Raw genomic sequence first — 21,505 nt, forward strand, 5'->3', positions numbered from 1 at the left:
GTAGTCTTACATGAAGGCAAGTGGAATTTGATCCCTTTGATCGAAGAAGGATTTTCTAGAAACACTGGATTTGATCACAGGGACTCTACAGTTCTGTTCAAATGGCCCATTCACAATAATAAAGTCTTCTATCTTTTTCTGACACGTTGCTCAGGTGAGTCTTTAAATGTTATACAGTATGCTTTCTCTTTGTTCATGTAGTTATGTCCATGTGTATGAATGTTCCATTCGTCAGGCTAAGAAAACACTTTTGTTAACGTTAATATATTTGTAAGTTTTATTTTTTGGGTGTCAATGATTTTAAAACTAACTGTTCAGGCTTATATACAATTTTATGCTCAGGTCTTGTTCACGCTGATGATAACTACAGCATGTTTACTCTTCTATTTAGATAATGGATGACTAAACTGTATTATATATCCACTGCATATATTTGCTGGCCACTTTATAAGGTACACTGCTTGTATCTGCTTGTTAATGAAAGTACGCCAGCCAATCACATGATAACAACGTAGTCAAGGCAGTCTAAAATGTCATCAGAATAAGATAGAAACTGACTTTAAACATGACATGATTGTTGGTCCCAGGCAGGCTGGTCTGGGTATTTCAGAAATGTCCAACATACAGGAATTTTCATGCATAAGCATTTCTAGGGTTCATGCCAGGTCCTGCAAAGTTCAGCAACAACACCTTTTTGCCTAGAGTCAATGCCTCTAGAGATTCTGAAAACCTACAGTAGACTAGATGGTTCAGGTTTGTTTGAATAGCATTACTCCTCAACTTTGCAGGACCGTGACCGTCCAGGAACATGTTGGACACCCCAGGTTTACAGAGAATGGTCTGACAAATAGAAAAATACTTACTAAGAAATATTTAACTAAGAATGCCTGGTTGATGTCAGAGGTCAGAGCAGAATCACCAGATAGTTTTAAGTGGATGAAAAAGCATCAGTAATTCAAAGAACTACTTGTTGGAGGTTTACAAAAGAGCAACTCTAAATGTTCAACACACCAAGCAGGTGAGCTACAGCATAAGAAGAAATGCACAGTGGTGAAACTTCTGTCAGATCAGAACATACCTATTTCTGGTTTACTGGCTTTACTTTAGCTTTGCTTTCCTTTACTGCTTTACTAACATTTCTCAATTTCTGATGTGATATTTAGATGGTTGGGTCAGAATGTGAGTATGAATGAATGGACCAATCTTGCCTTGTATCAATGGTTCAAGCTGCTGGTGGTGTAATAGTGTGTGGAAGCAAAGTATTTTCTCTTTACATTTTAGATTACTTAGTGCATCGTTTAAATGCCAGAGCCTACCTATCAGCAAGATAATGCACAATGTCACTAAGCTCATCTAGATTCTTGAACGACTGTGAGTTCACTAAACTCTTGATTCAACAGTTACCAGAAATCACTCCAATAGAGGACCTTTGAGTTGTACTGGAAAGGGAGTTTCAAAATTTCATGTCTCACCTTAACTGGTTCCTAGAAATAAGGAAAAAATGCAGAGAAATATATACAGTGCTCAGCATAATTGACCAAAATACATTGCCTATATTCACTGAGAAATGGATACAAATATTCCTCTTCAAAATGGGGTGTCATTTTGAAGAGGAATATTTGTATCCATTTCTCAGTGAATATAGGCAATGTATTTTGGTGCATTTGAACAAAACAGATTTATTAAAACAATATTTTAGTCACTGAATATGTTTAGAAATAGAAAGATAGTACAATTAAATTCAAGCAAAATACTGCAAAAAATAGATAAATAATATAAATAAATTACAACCAACACAATTTCAACTAAATTTTAAACATTTTTATTTGTTCCTCTTGAATATTTTTCTTTAACATACAAATGTGTGTCTTATTTTGTTAGATAAGCTCCAGATTTGGCTTCAGTACTGACTAATCTAATGTTTATGTGCAAATATAATATTGTAAAGCTTCCTTTAGAAAATATTAATTTAAATGAGAGATTTGTGAGGGGTGTATATATATATATATATTTTGCAATATACTGGCCTGGAGAGTTCAGTTTAAAACTTCCTAAATTGCTCTTCAGAAATGAATCTTTCCATTAATAGTAAAAATTCTTATTCAGTATCATGAACAACTGGAACAGTTGAGGAGTTTCACTTGTCAAAGTGGAAAACCTTTAATAGGTTACTAATGGTGTGATATTTTGTGAGTATGGGGCTGATGATGCACATACCTTTACACACTTTGACGCAAAAAAACTTTACTCTTTAACAAAACCTCAAAACGTGTCATTCATACTGCTATAAGCAAGTTTGCACATAATTATCAAATTTTATCAGCTGTAAAACTATCATTTGTATAGCATTATAAAATATGTTTTTGATCCTTTCTTGAGAGTTTTTAGTTTTAAACGCTTGACATCCTTTCATTTTAACTTTATTGCTGGTATCATAACACATGCATAAGCATAACACATGAAAATACCGTCCAGATAATGTACTGTATAATCAGCTAAGACTTAAAGTCACGTCTTGATATAATTACACTGAGTGTGCATGTCAGAGTCTGTGTATGAGGCAATTATCCACTCTGTGGTGTTTTAAAGAGACACGCACCTGAGAAACTCTCTGGCCTCATGGCTGCCACTGAGGCTCCCGATGCGTCTCCTTCTCCCACCAGTGATGGCACTGCACAACCGACCACCCTCGCCACCACAGATATAGTGGTTCTTGTCATCTACTTCCTCTTGATACTGGCTGTGGGTTTGTGGGTACGTTTCCTGAAATCACAATCATGACCATGTATTTCACAGTGACAACTTTAGGCTTTATATTCTTGTTCTCTTTGCAATGCTCTATAAAAAAATCTTTGCTGTGTAAATATTTTACTTATCACATTTATGACTTAACATCTTGTATATGGCATATTTATAACCTTTGCTCACCCAACAGTCCATGTGGAAGACCAAGAGGAGCACAGTGGATGGATATTTTCTTGCTGGCAAAAACATGACTTGGTGGCCAGTAAGTGAGACCATCTCACTCAAACCATGTCCATATTACATGTGATAATTCACCCTAAAATAAGAACAAAAAATAGATGAGTAGATACAGTTATTTTTGTTAACATTTAGTTAGTTAATGCATTAGTTAACCCAAGTGGTAATGAACATTTTAAAGACGTATTAATCTTTGTTGATATTACTTATTGAAAAATACAATTGTTCAATGGCACTTTATGTTAGTTCACAGATCATTGGCTAAATATTCATATTTATAGCTTAAAACATAGAAATTAATATTAATACTGTAGATTTTTTCCCCAAATTTAGTTCATTTATGTTAATGTAGCGAACTCATGTTCACAAATGAAACCTTAATGTGAAGTATTACCAATTTACTGTTTATTGTTTTTGTTATTTTCATTATTATTACCTAAATATCTATATAGTTTTGATTATTTACTTATTTTAGTTTTTCATTTAAAGCAAAACTAAATAAATGTTCCCTTGGTAACTAACTGAAACAAAATAAGTCAAAGTTGTTTCTGTTAACCTTTATTTTAACCTTCCGTTAACCTTTATTTTACTCCAAGCAATGTTTTTGTTTGTTTGTTTGCTTGCTTGTTTCAGCGTACTAAAATCTTGGATCAAATGTAATTTCCACCTCACACCTTGTACATCTGTCATGTTATGCAGGTGGGTGCATCTCTGTTTGCCAGTAATGTGGGCAGTGGTCACTTCATCGGTCTTGCTGGCTCTGGGGCAGCAGCTGGTATTGGTGCCGTCGCTTATGAATGGAATGTGAGCACACAGTATCTACAATTCAAGAAACAGAGAATGTATTGATCTGAGGAATTTACTACTTTATATGTGACCCTTGTCCACAAAACTGTATAGCTGTATATAAACTGTCATAATTGTACATTTTGTAAATTAAGATTACAGATACATTACATAAAAGCTGAATAAATAAGCTTTCCATTGATGTATGGTTTGATAGGATGAACAAAGTTTAGAATATATCTGGAATCTGAAGGTTCAAATATTGAAGGTTCAAAAATTGCCTTTAAAGGTCCTGTGAAGTGCTTTAAATTAGCATTTTTATTTAATATTTGAGGTAATCTCAACTGAAACATGAAGACAGGGCGGGACATAAAGTAGCTCCTCCGCTTTTAATAAAAAAAACAGCCAATAAAGTTTTGTTGTATCACAGCTCTTCCAGTGAGAGGTTGAGTTCAAGTGCATCAAATGAAAAGCAAATATGAGAAGCATCTTGAAGGGAGCAGGACATGTCAAACCCTATAGCAGGGGTACCCAAGCTTTTTCTTGTGAAGGGACAAAGACCAAACTTGATTGAGACTAGTGGGCCGGAGGTAAATATAGTTGCCATAATTTATTTAACATATAACTAATTTATTTAGTTTCCTAATTTATTTAATAATATTTAAAAATGTTTTTTTTATTATAAACATATTACAGTTAAATCTATATTACATAGATTTATTAACTATATTACATCTAATTTATTACCGCATGTAGTTACACTAGTTTTTGCCTTGGTTTGCTCGATGCCTTCTGCATAGCCCTCTATCCGTCGAGTGACAGTATTTACATAGTAAAGAAATCGGATTTATTTACAACATTTAATTGAAACATTTCATTTCAGTTTGCTTATAGTTTAGCAATAAAACAAACAAACAAAAAAGTTTAAAAGGATGATACCCCAACCCTCTATCCTTCTCACTCTCTTCTCATATGGTATGGCGGGGCCATATCAAAGGTTACTATGTGCCAACCTTGGCCCGCGGGCCCTACTTTGGATATCTCTGCACCCATAGGCATCAATAGGATTTGATTGGCCAGAAGATTTGATGAGAAACTCATTCTTTTCATTTTCTTTTTGGCTTAGTCCCTTTATTAATCCGGGGTTGCCACAGCGGATTGAACCGCCAACTTATCCAGCTGCAACCCATCACTGGGAAATTGATGAGAAACTGAAGAATGAAAAAATAAAAAGCTGATACATTTAAGCGAAAGTGAAGATTTGTAGTTTATATCTCCTAATTTAAATGTGAGTTTTGTCACTGTTTAGGGGCATACTAGATTATAAATATCCTGAAGACTAGCATACTGATACTATTAGACAGTTAATTTCACAGGACCTAAAGGTTTCCAAATTAAGCTCCAAGCAGTGCATATTACAGTGCATAAAGTTGATAAATTTATAGAAGGAAATTTACAAAATGACTTCATGGAACATGATATTAAATCTAATATCTTTTTGACAAAATAAAAAAATGGCTAATTTTGACCCATAAAAAGTATTGCTGGTTATTTCTACAAACATATCCATGCAACATCTGGTTCTGGTCCAGGGTCTCATAGTTAGTACATTCTGGAAAAAGGTGAATAATTATGGAATGAGTGACTTCTACAGGCTCTTGTGATGTATGTAGTTAATATCTCAGAGATTAACTTCACATGTTTTTATGCAGGGCATGCTGATGGTGCTGGTCATGGGCTGGCTGTTTTTACCCATTTACATTGCTTCAAGGGTGAGGCAGCAGCAAGACATTTAATTTAGTATTACATGCACAATTTCAAAATGTTTTGTATGGATGCATTAAAATAGACTAAAAACAGTAGGTTTTTACTGATATGAACATAGTTGTTATGTAGATATATAACTCAAACATCACCATTAATTTGATTAACCTCGTTTAATCTAAGCTGTGTATGGGACAAAATCAGTGCCAAAAGTATTGAAATAAAAAGCTTGTAGAATAACACTAACTGAAAAACATAATACATTGAATTAACAACTGATTTCATTTCAGTCACTTGAATTGCCAGGGTTTGTCATTTTTAGGTCCTGAAATTTAACACAGCTGTTTATTTAAACTGTGAATATTTCAATCCAAAACACAATTTCACACTTAAATTTAATACTTAGCCAAAATATTCAGCTCTGTTTAAAAATACCATGTGTGATATTCAAAAGGCAATTATATATATATATATATATATATATATATATATATATATATATATATATATATATATATATATATATTTCAGCTCATTTTATTTTAGTCCAAAAATTCGCTTTCATAAATTCAATGGTTAAAATTCGGCTGTTAAAATTCGACATTACGGGAGCTGTAGGAAAAGCAATGGATTGCAGATAGCAGATTCAATAGATTGTAGAATGTTTTTTCACCAGGTGAAGATGGACCAATTTAAGATTTTTAATCCAGTAAATAAGTGAGAAAAAAAGCTAATAACGGCACAAAAGTAGCATTTAATATTAATATAAGTCTTGGACCCCTGTAACCCCACCGGTCTAACCAGGGGCGAGCCGGAAATACCGGAATGAGAGACGCTCAACAAGGAGGCAAAAGATCGCTGGATCACCTGGAGATGTGAGGAATGAGGCTTATGCGATCACCATCTGGCTTTCGTTACATTAGAGCCAGGGGCGTAGCGGACATTTTAAAAGTGGGGGGGACGGCTGTATGAGATCATACGTTCATATAATTATTAATCACCTGTTTCTAAATGGTCTGTCTCTAAAAGTGAGGGGGACGGATCCCCCTGTCCCCCCTGGTTGCTACGCCCCTGATTAGAGCCAATGCATGTCCAAAACATAATTTACTAATTTTAGGCCTACTCACAACCATTTATTAGCCTTATAATGTCCAAGACTGATATTAATATTAAAAATGCTACTTTTGTGCCGTTATTTGCACTTTTTTATCAATTATTTACTGGTTTAAAAATGCAAGCAGTTCCAAATCCAATGTATAATTTTTTTTCAGTCAGTGCTATTTGACAAACTTTTTATTCAAATACATTTGGCACTGATTTTGTTCCATATTTGTTGCTGTTTTTTTAGTAAAACATTAAATAATATTTTTAACTAAAACTGGTCTTTGGTTTGTCATAAAATGCTACCAGACAATCCTTACCCCAAGGCACACAGTGAATCTGTGCACGTAGAAAACTCTGCAGATTGTTGAACCTATCATTCAAACTATTTAATCACAGTGCTTAAGTGAATGCTTAGATATTTTTTCAGTACTTTAATTTCAGTTATATTATTGAATATATACACATTATTTGTTTTACTGATTAATCTGACATTCTTGTTTACGCTTTACCTTTTATTTCCTATATTCTTCAACTTGCATTTTGATTAACCAAGAACAACCGAGGAAGAAAAAAGTCACTAAATAATAACTCTCCCTTTAAACATGACTTTTCTATGGTCTTGCAGGTCACAACAATGCCTGAGTATTTAAAGAAACGTTTTGGGGGCAAAAGGATACAGTTATTTCTTTGTGTTTTATATCTATTTATCTACATCTTCACCAAAATATCAGTAAGTATGCTACACTTTAACATGTATTTACCTGGTTTTGCTGGTCTGGTGATTTGTAACGTTATTTCTCGGTCTTCAGGTAGACATGTACGCCGGAGCGGTGTTCATCCAGCAGGCTCTGCAGTGGAATATTTACCTCGCTGTGGTTTTGCTTCTGGGCATTACGGCTCTGTACACCATCGCAGGTCTGAAATTGTGATATTTTATAATCTTTTAGACAAGTTTAGACACTAAATAGGATTATAATCTACAACCCACACCAACCGCAACCGACATTTCTGTTTATTAAAAGCGAACGCTGCAGTTACGTCGTTAACTGTCCCTTTTTAAATTCTCCAGCTCTTTAGGGTGGATTCAAACTGGCTGTTAGTTTACATCGGTGTTCGTTGCTTTCATGGCAGTTTCATGCGAACATAGATTAAAATAATAAACAAGAAAAACTTTGTATATATTTAAAATAGGCATAAATAATAAAGCTCCAAATGTACAAACACAAATAAAGCATGACATTTAGCCTCGTGGACAGCATATTCACAAACACATTTAGATATTAAGGGACATTCTACCAGAAACGTACATTTTCACTTATTAAAAAAAAGTGACAGGGCTGACTTAAGCTTGTCGTCCTCAAAAATATCATGCAAAACAAGCATAAAATCATACAATTCAATGATAGAACGCATCCTTCGTCACTGTCAGCTTCTTTGTCAAATGATGTTATTTCCGAGTCATAGCCTTTATTGCAAATGTGACAGGACTGACAGAAACAATTGTAAATAAATTTGTTTGTATTATATATTTGTAGCATTTATTTGTGGAATTATTTTTAATTTTGTGTTTTTAATCAGTTGTTGTGAATGATAACAACTTTGCTATTTCTGAAGTATTTGTTTCTAAATAGGCTAACAGTTTTTAGCATAAAATTATTAAAGCTGTACGTTCAATTGGGCTGAGGACAAGGACAATGACTGAAGATAAAAAAGCTGAGAACCAAATGAATGACATAGAACAACTCACAGACATCAACCATCAGTCCATTTTAGAATTTTTTGGGATGAATTACTTTTTATTCACTGTATTTATGTTTTTATTTCAGGGGAAGATAATGTAAGTTTCAGGTTGAATGTCCTTTAAATACCATTAGAAAAATATATTTAAAAAAAAAAGAAAGAAGAAAAAAAAAATACTATAACGGTAACACTTTACAATAAAAATGTTTTTTTTTTTGTTAATTGTTTCTTGTCAAAATATAGAAACATTCTTAAAACAACAAGCATTTTCTTAACAAGTAAAAAACTATTGTTTTGTTTTCAGAAATAATTAGTAAATAATTTTTTGTTCTTAAAAATAATAATATGGAATGCGGGGTGAGTAAAATAATCTTATTTTCAGTTTTAATAAAAAAAAATAATAAATTTAGTATTAATTAATTTATTGACCCATATATTGGTGCATCTTTACATTTGTTTTATTGAGGATTTGGTAACAGACTTCTACTTTAACATTACCCTCATTCATTCATTCATTTTCTTTTCGGCTTAGTCCCTTTATTAAAATGGGGCCGTCACACCGGAATGAACCACCAACTTATCCAGCACATATTTTATGCAGTGGATGCCCTTCCAGCTGCAACCCATCACTGGGAAACACTCATACGCTCTCATACAAACATACACTACACTACAATTTAGCTTACCCAATTCACCTGTACCGCATGTCTTTGGACTTGTGGTAGAAACCAGAGCACCCGGAGAAAACCCACACGAACACAGGGAGAACATGCAAACTCCACACAGAAATGCCAACTGACCCAGCCGAGGCTCGAACCAGCGATCTTCTTGCTGTGAGGCGACAGCACTACCTACTGTGCCACCGCATTGCCCAACATTACCCTTTCATTTATTTTTTAAATTCATAATACTGATGTGAAATAGACATTGATAGAGAAGTTCTCAATGTCATATCATTTTTACTGAAATGATGTGACTTTGGCTGTTGAATACAAGAGACTAGTTCAACACAGTCACAAGTTATTAATATCAATCTTGTTGTAAACAGACTTTTAATCCTTAAAGAACAAAAATTTTATAATCTTCTAAACCTTTTCTTGATTCACAGGTGGTCTGGCAGCCGTGATCTACACTGATGCGGTTCAGACTATCATCATGGTGACCGGAGCCCTGATCCTCATGGGTTTCAGTGAGTGATCATGAAAATTATCATGTTAATAAAATTACCAGGCATGCCCAATTCAACTCTCATAGGGTCCGCAAGTTTTAGCTCCAACCAGCACTAGCGCACTTGTAGTGTTTTCCAAAAGGGATACATATGCTCCTCCCAAGAGCACTTCTAAGTGAAAACAATCATGGCATTTTGAATGGTACACCTGATGACATTTCATAGTGTCGCACACATCATTTCATTTGAAATGGATCCCCTATGCCCTAATCCCTTCAGAGATGTCACTCAAAAGGGTAAACACTTAGAAGAAATTGGTGTATATGGACGAGCCCTTCAAATGGAACGCAGTGTTGTTAAGGAGTCTCTAGTAATTAGCTGTTTCACCTGGGGTTCATTTAGGTTGGAGCAAAAATCAGCTGGAAAATGGACCTCCAGTAGGTTTGAGCGCTGCTGTTTAATGTAATAATAATAGGTCCCATTTGAGATGTAGTTCTTCTTGATATCCCTATGAAGGTTTTGCAGAGGTTGGGGGATTTGAAGCTGTCCTGGACAAGTATCCTCAAGCTATTCCCTCCATCCGAGTGCCCAACACCACCTGCGGAATCCCTCGTGACGATGCCTTTCATATTTTCCGTCACCCTGTGACCTCTGACCTGCCCTGGCCAGGAGTAATCCTGGGCATGTCCATACCATCCATGTGGTACTGGTGTTCTGACCAGGTGAGGTCCCAGAAGTGTTGCTTTTATTTAATTATGATAGCTTTAATCTTTAATTCTTTCTTTCTTTATATCTGTATACATTGATGATGTAGATGAACATCTCGACACAAAACTATTGTTTTTTGCGTCTAGATCTACTGAGAGTTCAAGTTCTATTAGGGTACTAGTTCTGTCTATCTACTGTAGAACGATTCATCCAAGAAGAATTTAAGTTCCCATTGAAAAGTATTGTTTCAAAAATACATTTATGCAAAATTAACAGATGGGTTCGAAAAAGCATACTGTATTGCTGAAATCACACTGTACGCTTTATTATGTGTTTTTACTTAATGGTCACTTGTAGTGTTCGTCAAATTGTACAACATATGTCAATCAAACACACAATATTACCTGCGGATATTATAATCAATAAATATCAATGCCACTTTTTTTGCCACAAGTGTTCTTAAATTGAATATATTTTCATGACTTTCTTAAAATTCTGATATACACCTGTAAAACTACATTGTAAATGATCATTTACTAATTTTAATTTGGCTTTAATAAGCACATTTATAAAATTTTCTTGAACTATAGTCATATAGTGTGTTATTTAATATTACAGGAGGTAAAGCTAATATTTAAAACAATCAGATATGCATGTACTGATGTAGTTACATAGAAGACACACATGCTTCAACAAAAAATATACTTAAATGTAAACTATAATCCAGTTTGTACTTAAGTGCACCTGTTATATATATATATATATATATATATATATATATATATATATATATATATATATATATATATATATATATATATATATATATATACATAATCTATGCTAAGATGTAGTTCTAAAACTTTCTATGCGCTGTATCTAGTAGTATAATAACCTTGCAATCATCCTTAAATGACTGATTAACCATAAAATAGCTTCTAAGTATAATTTATTTTGTTGTCATATCTGTGTGCAGGTGATAGTGCAGCGTTCACTAGCAGCTAAGAACATACTGCATGCTAAAGGAGGATCTTTGTTGGCCGCTTACATCAAAGTTCTGCCCTTCTTCATGATGGTGATCCCAGGCATGATCAGCAGGATACTTTACCCAGGTGCACCACTGAAAAACAGAAGAGAAAAAAAACAATACCAAGGCCTTTAATGACTTTCAACATGTAAACATACAGTTTGTCATGTTTTGTATGTCAATTGCAGATGAGGTGGGCTGTGGAGACCCGGAGGTGTGTAAAGAGGTTTGTGGGAATCCGGTGGGCTGCTCGGACATTGCTTATGCCAAGCTGGTCATGGAGCTCCTTCCTGCAGGTATCTATAAGATTTGCCTCAATTGATACTGTGTTGACTGCAAAAAAAAAAATGCTTTTCTTATATAATTACTCAAAATTAAGTGAGTTAAATCAAGAAATTCTTAAATCAAGTAACATTTTCTAGACAAGTAAGAAATATTGTCTTTTTTTCAGAAATAATGTCAAAATGAAGTGAGTTTTTCTGCAAAACAAGCATAATAATACGCCAATGGGGTAAGCAAAAAATATTGTTTCAATTCAAAAACAAGATTATTTTGCTTACCTCATTGGCAGATTATTTTTCTTGCTTTAAGGAAAAACTCACTTCATTTTGACATATTATTTCCGAAAACAAGACAATTGCCGTGTCCCAATTCGTTTACTATCCGTCCTAAATAGTATTTGAAAGTAGAATTAGTATGTCCCAAATCGTAGTATGTTAAAAAGAGTATGCCAAAGGTTCCCGTATGGTTTACTATATCCCGTAAAAACTCGAAGTGCAGAAGTGTCCATACTCTAACCGCTGATATTGCCCACAATACATTGCACTTAGGACGTGAATTCGATTAGAACTACAAACGCAGGTGAAAAGTGTAAACAAACTACAAACATGATGGACGCGCGAGACCAACCATCAAGTAGAGAGGCTTCAGTAAAGATGTCTGTATGACTGTTAATTAATATCAAGCCCACTGGAACATATTTTAATCGCGTTTTCTGTGATATATTTCATCTGCAACAACAATACTGAACTTATATAAAGACGTGTTTGGACATTAACATCTGAATGCAGAACTATCCAAACACCTGAGGAGATTTCTCTGCATGAAAGACTCGTGAATGGGAGATTAATCTGCTGCTGCTGCTTCTCCAATAAGGTAGGAAATTAAATATGACAGAAATGTGGATGATGTGTGGATGATTGACAAGGCTCGTAACTAAGCGACACAACGATCTGTTAACGAGGAAGTAGTATGTCCTAAAAGCTTGCATACTCTTCTGTTACACACTTAAAAGTGTGTACTTTTCCTTCACAAAAAAGTACATACTTTGAGGGTGTAGTATAAGTATGCGAATTGGGACGCAGCAAATATTTCTTACTTGTCTAGTGATTTAAGAATTTTGAGATAATTGGACTAGAAACAAAAGTAAAAGAAGCATTTGTTGCTTTGTTTTTCCTTATATTTCAGATATGGACGAGTAATTTACTTTCTGTGTGTTTGTGCAGGTCTGAGGGGTTTAATGATGGCGGTGATGTTGGCTGCACTCATGTCCTCTTTGACCTCTATATTCAACAGCTCCAGCACCATTTTCACCATGGACCTGTGGAGGAACATCCGTCACACTGCCTCTGAGTGGGAGCTCATGATTGTGGGAAGGTGAGAGACATCAGCAAGCGTTTAACACTAGGAACACTCCATTTTTTTCTTCTGAGAATAGCCTCTACAGAGTTAAAGTTTTACTGAGTTGTATAGTGTAGAGTTCTACAGAGTAGAGTTTCAGATGAATGGATCTCAGGAGAAACGATATTATGCAAATTCTAACTGGTGGTGCAAGTTTAGGGCCTGGTGCTTGGGACTAATTTCAGATGCTGTATAATATCATTGTGTCTGCTGCAGCCATGGTACAACAGCAAAGTCCCTTGATTATTATGCTGGTATGATAGTTCCTAGTCATTTTGACCTCAAGAATAGCAACTTTCATTTTCTGTCTGTCTTAATACATGATGTAACTACAGATGAGTCAAGATTTAAATAAGAAATTTATCTCTGGTGTCAGTTTTGGGTGAGATGCTAATGGTCTAATCTGATTCAATGATCTATGCTATGCTAAGCTAAGCTAAACGTGCTCCTGCCAGAACCAGAGATTGGCTGAATGGTTTCAAAAATAGTAAAACTCAACTGTTTAACTCTAGGGGACTTGTAAAAATGAGCATATTTTGAAAAATACAGTAGAGTGGTAATATAAAAGGTACTCAATGTTGAACAAAATTAGTTGGAAATTAAAATTAGCTTGATGCCTAAACTTAACAGTCTACACAACAAGGGCTGTAAATAAAAATCAGGTTGACATCAAGCCAGTGTTGGGTTTTGATGATTTCCTGATTTATATTTTAAGCAAAACCCAAAATTCAAAATCAGCCCAATGCTGGAGGCTGACATAAAGACAGTGTTGGTTATGGAACAGCCTCAAATATTGGACAGAAAATGATCAACATCATATCATGGGACACTAGCGGCCCCTGCTGGTAGTCAGTAAAAAGACTAAGGTGCAGTGTATGTGTACGTGTTTTTGTGACATATAAGGACAAAAATTTGTATAATGACATAGGTATGACACAGGTATTGCAAGAAGGTGGTGAAATATGAGGACATTGCCAAAAGCTTATATATTACACAGAATTTAAGGTTTTTTCAGAAAGTAAAACTACACAGTTTCCTGTGAGGGTTGGGTTTAGGGGTAGGGTGGGGTTAGGGCAATAGAAAATACAATTTGTACAATCTAATAACAATGGAAACCTTTGTAATGTCCCCACAATTCACAAAAACAATCATGTGTGTCAGAGTGTTTGTACTGGTGTTAGTGGTGGTGTCGGTGCTGTGGATTCCTCTGGTTCAGGCCAGTCAGGGCGGGCAGCTCTTCATCTACATCCAGTCCATCAGTATGTACCTGCAGCCCCCCATAACTGTCATCTTCGTCGCTGGATGCTTCTGGAAACGGACCAATGAGAAGGTGCATAACCAAAACAAAATGTGCTCAAACATTAGTTAGACTTTCATATTACATGTACAGTTCATGTCAGAATTATTAACCCCCCTAAACTATTAGCCCTGTTTATGTTTTTCCCCAATTGAAGATTTTTTCAACATTTCTAAACACAATAGTTTTAATTTCTCATTTCTTATAACTGATTAATTTGATCTTTGCCATGATGACAGTAAATAATATTTGTCTAGATATTTTTCAAGACATTTCTATGCAGCTTAAAATGACATTTAAAAGCGTAACTAGGTTAATTAGGTTAACTAGGCAGGTTAGGTTAATTAGGCAAGTTATTGTATAATGATGTTTTTTTTTTCTGTAGACTATTGAAAAAAATAGCTTAAAGGAGCTAATAATCTTGATCTTAAAATGTTTTTTTTTTTTAATTTAAAACTGCTTTTATTCTAGCTGAAATAAAACAAATAAGACTTTCTCCAGAAGAAAAAAATCTTATCAGACATACTGTGAAAATTTCCTTGCTCTGTTAAACATCATTTGGGAAATATTTAGAAAAGCAAAAAAAATTCAAAGGGGGGCTAAAAATTCTGACTTCAACTGTATACTTTTGACCTTTTAAAAGGGCTAATTCTGACTATTTTGTGTCATTAATATGGCGGTGTATCATAATTTCAGCTCCTTGTCTCATAATAATGACGGTCCATCGCGATCTAATAATTATAACATGGCAAGTCACAAACATGTTTGTTGAACATAATAAATAATATGAATTTCGACAATTTTTTCTAATTTATTTTCTTTTATTTTTAATAATTGACTTTGTATTTGATAATTTAAAAACTCTATCATTTTACAAGTTCTTGAAACTTTTGTAATGCTGAGTTCAGTTAGATGTAATACGATCTACAGTAACGTGTTACTGTATTCTAATTACATTTTTGGAGAGCGCAATTACATTTTAATTAATTTTCCTTCGGTTTAGTCCCTTTATTTATCAGGGCTCGCCACAGCGGGATGAACCACCAATTTATCCAGCATATGTTTGTACAATATAATCGCGGATGCCCTTTCAGCTGCAACCCAGCACTGGGAAACACCCATATACACTCATTCACACACAAACACTACGACCAATTTAGCTTATTCAATTCACCTATAGCGCATGTGTTTGGACTTGTGGGGGAAACCGGGGCACCCTGAAGAAACCCAAGCGGACACGTGGAGAACATGCAAACTCCAAACAGAAATGCCAACTGACCCAGCCGGGGCTCGAACCAGCAACCTTCTTGCTGTGGGGCGACAGTGCTAACCACTAAAATACCGCACCACCCCCGAATTACATTTTAAATTTGTGTAATTTGATTAGTAACTTAAATCTATGTAATTGCGTTACTTGTGTTACAAATACAGTTTTTAAAAAAGAAATGCTTTTAAATCACATTATTTGCTGCAACGTCTAAAAGTACATCTAAAAAGTAACCTTAAAGTAAATAATAACCTGATCACTTTTTACATTAATTAGTAATGTAATCAAATTACAATTTTCCAGTAGTAGTCAGTAATTTGTAATCTATTACTTTTTTAACTTACCCAACACTGCTGACTTTAATGTCAGAATTATGATAGTATGTAATAATGCTCAGTTTTTAATCACACGATTATGACCTCATTATTCTGCAAAGTTGTAGGTTTCATAAAGATTCCAAATGGAATTCCACGCACAAGTCATAATTTTAATGGACCATTTTCACGAGCCTGTTATGACCTGTTTAACACTCATTAGCATCATAAATCCTTTAAAGTTTTTAATATTTTTATTTTTACAAAAACGTATGAACATTTATATGTGTCTCTCCTCTGGCTGCCATCATTAGTCTCACACAATTTTTTCCCTTTTTCTGAAAGTGTTTATAACATCATCGTGAAGTTTTTCCTTTTATTATTTAAGCAAATAAGATTCTAAAACAAATATTTGTTGTATTCTCCTATTCACTGCGCTCTTTGTTTTCCAAACTATGATGACTTCCGCTACTGAGAAACCCGGAAATGTGAAAAGGGTGTATGTTGACAAAGTAAACATTTTTTGTCACTTTCGGTCTTGTAATTTATTTCATAACGCATAATTCTGACTTTGTCTATGTACAAATTAATATATCAATCATATTTAAGAGATAAAAATGTTAAAAATGATAAAAACCACATTTTATGTTGGAATTTCAACTCATCTCAGCATTCCATACTTTTTTTTTTTTTAATATTTGAATAAATAAGCGATTTAGATAAGTAATTTGGGTATTTAAAAAGATTAAAGAGCAATGTTTATTTTTTTTCCATTTATTTATTTATATTTCATAGAGTAGTACATAAGTGATCAATTTGGAGACATCTTTTTTTCTTTTTTTTCTAAATAAATCGGTTAAGTAAATATATAATAAATTGCCCCTGTTGACTTGCTGACTTCTTTTAAAGGAATAGTTCACCAAAAATTGACGGTCTTTATTTACTCATCTTCCTTTTGTTCTTCCGTTTTTTTTTTATTGAGCAAACAGATATTTTAAATGTTGGAAACCGGTAACCATTGACTTCCATAGTATTTGTTTTCCCTACTATGGAAGTCAATGATTACAGGTTTCCAACATTCTTCAAAATATCTTCTTTTTGAAATCCCTTGAGGGTAAGCAATTTGTTTATGCACAAATTGGTTGAGTAAGTAGCTAAAAAGTTGCCACTTGTTGACTTGTCAATGTAATTCCCCCCACCACTAATGATTTAACAGTTATATTCATTACAATTCTATTAAGATGATGCTCCATTAATATGATCTCACACACACATCAGCAGTCTTTTTTCTCTTGTGTTGGTGCAGGGGGCATTCTGGGGCCTAATGGTGGGAATGGCAGTCGGATGTACGCGGATGATACTAGATTTCGTCTATCCCACACCGCAGTGTTACGAGAGCGACACCAGGCCTGACATCATCAAATACGTTCACTTCCTATACTTCTCTGTCATTCTTACCATCCTCACACTTATCGTGGTGGTGTGTGTCAGTCTGGCCACTGAGAAACCCAAACCAGAACAGGTCAGAAACATTTACCACACATTTATTACGTTAAACACAAAAGAAGATATTTTGAAGAATGTTCGAAAATATTGACATCCATTGTATTTATTTTCACACCATGGATGTTAATGGCTAACATTTTCTGGCATTCTTCAAAATATCTTCTCTGTTTTACAGATCAGTCGTTTGACGTGGTACACGCGCTTTGATGCGGTGATAGAAAGTGAAGAGGTTGTGTCTTCAGAGCTCTACACCATCGACAACGACATAAAAGACAAAGAAAATGAAGCACTTCCTGCCAAAGAAGGTACTTTGTCCAGTTCAAGTGCATTTCTGAATTATTTTATGACTTTATATAAAAAGCAAATCTGTGCGTGTGTACTGTATGTGTGTGTTTGGAAAAATAATAAGTTTAATGATCAACTGATCTTTTTTTCAATTTTATAGGGATAATTCACCTAAAAAAAGTCTTAATTTTTTTGTGATGAACACAAAAAACATATTTTGAAGAATGTTGGAAACCGGTAACCATTGACCTCCATTTGTTTTCCCTACTCTGGAAGTCAATGGTTACCGGTTTCCAACATTCTTCGAAATACCCTCAAGTGAGTCCAGAAAGAAGATAAGTAAATAGTGAGTAAATATTCATTTTTGGCTGAACTATCCCTTTAACCCTTATGTACTGTTGGGGATGTTTTCATCCACTCTAGGGTGATTTTGAGTATTAATTTGGCCACAATTTTCTCTGTGTTTCAGCTAGCAGGATGATTTCTGCTGACAAATCTTATTTTGACGAATATTTTGAGAAAATGCTTTCAAGTTTTTAAAAAAGCTCAACGATACTCTCTGGTCAAATTTAAGACCCTTTTGTGATGTTCAGGATGAACACATTCACTTAATGAAACTGCTGTAAAAATGCATCAGATCAATGTTTTTCTCAAATGTGTTTGCATAAATCAAAACTACTAAATTGCTTAGAAAAGTACAAGATTTTAACTCCTTAAATGCCAAATTATTATTATTGTGTTATTGATTTGATGAAACACACACACACACACACACACAAATTATGTATTTTCAATATAAAAAGTAATTGTGGACTAGATTTTTTAAAACCTTTTATCAAAGTCTTGGACATGTAAAACAACATTACCATTGATGCCTTGTTTTTAATAGATTTTCCTCCCTTACTGTCAGTGAGTGTTTTTGTCCCATTGACTTCCATCATAACCACATTTTTTTGATTACAAAACCATGACAGCATATGATCATGCATTTTTGATTGTAGATGGTTTTCCCTGTTGGGAAGAGGTCAAATTTGTAACCTTTGCTGTTAATCATCAATTGGCACCATTAAGCTTTTAGATAGGCCTGTGCAAAAAATAAAACTTAGTTTATATGGTGTATAACAGCAAAATAAAGTGTGTGTATGTGTGTGTGTTTGTGAGAGTGACATTTGTGCACTTACCTTGATGTGTCTGAGAAAATCCAAATATGTATGTCAGCTTTCAGAACTAAATGGAGTAAATAAAATCAAAGACTGTGTATTTATTCACCATCAAATGTGATTATAATGGAAGAAAACTGCCACCAACAGTAAATTTGGGAGAAAAATTTTAATCTAACAATGCATCAAAGCCAATGTTGTTACTAATCGCTCACATGTCCAAGACTGTGATAAAAGGTAAAAAAAAAATCCTGTCCACAATTACTTTTTATATTGAAAATACATCATTTTCTGTGTGTTTTCACCAAATCAGTGACATCATTTGTGAACTTGGCAATTAAAGAGATAAAATCCTGTCATTTTCTAAACAGTTGATCAGGACTATGGTTGATTAACAGATTTATGCAAAAAAAATTTAAACAAATATTTCAAACTTATAAACAAATATAATATCTGATGCATTTTTACAGTACTTTAATTCAGTGGATGTTTTAGTCCCGAACATAACAAAAGGGCAGTAAATTTGAACAGTGCACAGGGGTTAAGCCTACTTGACGTTAGTAATAGTTTAGTTATCCAGCAGAGGGAGACAAAGCTGTTTGATTTGTCAGTGGGTTTAAATTATGGGAAAAAAATGTGGAACAGAAAAAGAAAAGGTCTGTAAACAAATAATTTTTGTTTAAAAAAAAAAAATAAATAAATAAATAAATAAATAATAATAATAATAATAATAATAATAATATATATATATATATATATATATATATATATATATATATATATATATATATATATATATATATATATATATATATATATATAAGCTTTGTTAAACTTTATTTATACAGAGTCATATAAAATTAGAATAAGAAAAAAAAACTTTTGACTCAAACTTTTAGATTTTCATCAACCTCATAACTATAACCACTAATCATCTTATAAATTTCAATTAAATTCAATAAAATCAATACAACTTCAACTAATTCTCTTACACTTTTTACCACGATCAAGACTTTCTCAATTTACACAATACCCAAAAACACAATATGCCCATCATCCCTCAAGAACATTTTTACTCAGAGTCGTCAGATCGTCAGTGAGTTTGCATGTAATCCTGAGTGCGTTATTGTTCACCAGACTCCAGTGGTTCGGTGTCCAGCGGTGCGGGCTCGTCTAAACTGAAGTCTGCTCTGTTCTGGCTGTGTGGAATGGAGAAGCAGACAGAAAAGTCCTCATCTCCTGCTCCTCCAGACGCTGCCATGTGTTCCCTGGAGGAAGAGCCCTGTATGAAACACATGGTCAATGCAAACCTCATCGTCTGTGTGTCAGTGGCCGTCTTTCTCATCGCCTACTGGGCATAGAGACACTAGTCCTTAATTTATTTGTATTGCAAATAACAGCCTTTATGGAGTTTGATGATTATTAAAGTCCGCGTGAACTGACGCTGCGACCGTTTTTTGTTTTCGTATTGTGTGAGGCGTTCCTATAGAAACGGAATATTAAATGAGAAAACAGTGGGCGTGGCTTGTTTTCTTAACTGCGAGCTTATTGGATGTAGCAAAGTAGGCATTTCATTCGGAAAGATTGGTGGAAAAGGGTTTCGGGAGAGTTATTACAACCTAAGAGACACCTCTTCATCGCCATTTCTGTTTGTTGTCAAAACTGACAGTGGAGGGGCGTGGTTAAATATGTTAGCCACGCCCAATACCTTAAATCGAAGTAATCTGAGAATTTGCAAACATTTTTTTTCTTAATGACATGATACACAGATGAATTGTTGACCACAAAAGCTAGCAATGTGAGCTAACAAAATCATATGTTTTTTTTAATATCATTTGTACTTTAGCATTAACTGGAAGTTGCAGAGACTTTTATTTCAATATGTTGATGTACTTCCAACTGAAACGGACTACTGAGTAGGGGGCGGGGCTTTCTTTCTGCATATCATTAACTCAACAGTAAGGGGGTGGGGTCAAGAATATTGTGTCAGAAGCCGTCAAAATGACATCAGATTTTGATTTAAGATTACTAAAAGAAACATTTATATTTACTGTATTGACTTGTGTAGATTAATAGTTCACGTAAAGCAGGGGTGTCAAACTTAGTTCACTGAAGGGCCGCAACCCTGCACAGTTTGGTTTAAACCCTGCTCCAACACATTTAAGCTAAGGTCACACTGCACGTTTCTCCCCATTCATACACGCGATTGCGTAATACCGGAAACACAAAGTCATGCGGAAAGTTTCGCAGTTTGCCAAGTTAGAAAGTTCAAGCTTGGAGAACTCCATGAAATCGCATCACATGATTGTCAATCGAATATCAAAACATGACCTCTCTGGACGGTAATTTAAAACATGGACCAATCACTTGCTTTCTTAAATGTATAATCCCACCCCTTTTCGCAGCGCCATACGACAGAATTTCGCAAGCTCAAACTCTAGTGTGACTGCAGCTTTACCTGTAGGTTTCAAACAAGCCTGGAGGACTTAATTAGTTTAATCAGGTGTGTTTAATTAAGGTTGAAACTAAACTGTGCAGAGCTGTGGCCCTCCAGGAAATAAGTTTGACCCCTGTGACTTAAGGAATAACAATGCGCGCTAGCAAAATAAACATTGTAAAGTTTGAATTCACGTGGACTTTAATAGTGGTCTAACATGCAAATCAGTATTTTCTATTTTCCCTTGACATTTCTGTAAATTAAACCATTAAAAAACAAC

General features: G+C 34.4%; 1 protein-coding gene across 1 annotated transcript; it reads left to right on the top strand.

The window, feature by feature from the left end:
• Nucleotides 1-44: 44 nt before the first annotated feature.
• Nucleotides 45-21,504, top strand: slc5a11 (solute carrier family 5 member 11). The gene is made up of 16 exons (XM_056453285.1): nt 45-154; nt 2,590-2,754; nt 2,936-3,007; nt 3,682-3,786; nt 5,481-5,540; nt 7,262-7,366; nt 7,446-7,551; nt 9,485-9,565; nt 10,061-10,266; nt 11,229-11,364; nt 11,468-11,575; nt 12,785-12,935; nt 14,121-14,289; nt 17,144-17,359; nt 17,519-17,648; nt 19,926-21,504. Exons 2-16 carry the CDS (start codon nt 2,620-2,622, stop codon nt 20,147-20,149), a joined length of 2,004 nt encoding a protein of 667 aa, XP_056309260.1. The 5' UTR covers nt 45-154; nt 2,590-2,619; the 3' UTR covers nt 20,150-21,504.
• Nucleotide 21,505: the final 1 nt, after the last annotated feature.

The sequence above is a fragment of the Danio aesculapii genome, chromosome 3 (genome assembly GCF_903798145.1).
Source record: "Danio aesculapii chromosome 3, fDanAes4.1, whole genome shotgun sequence".
NCBI lineage: Eukaryota > Metazoa > Chordata > Actinopteri > Cypriniformes > Danionidae > Danio > Danio aesculapii.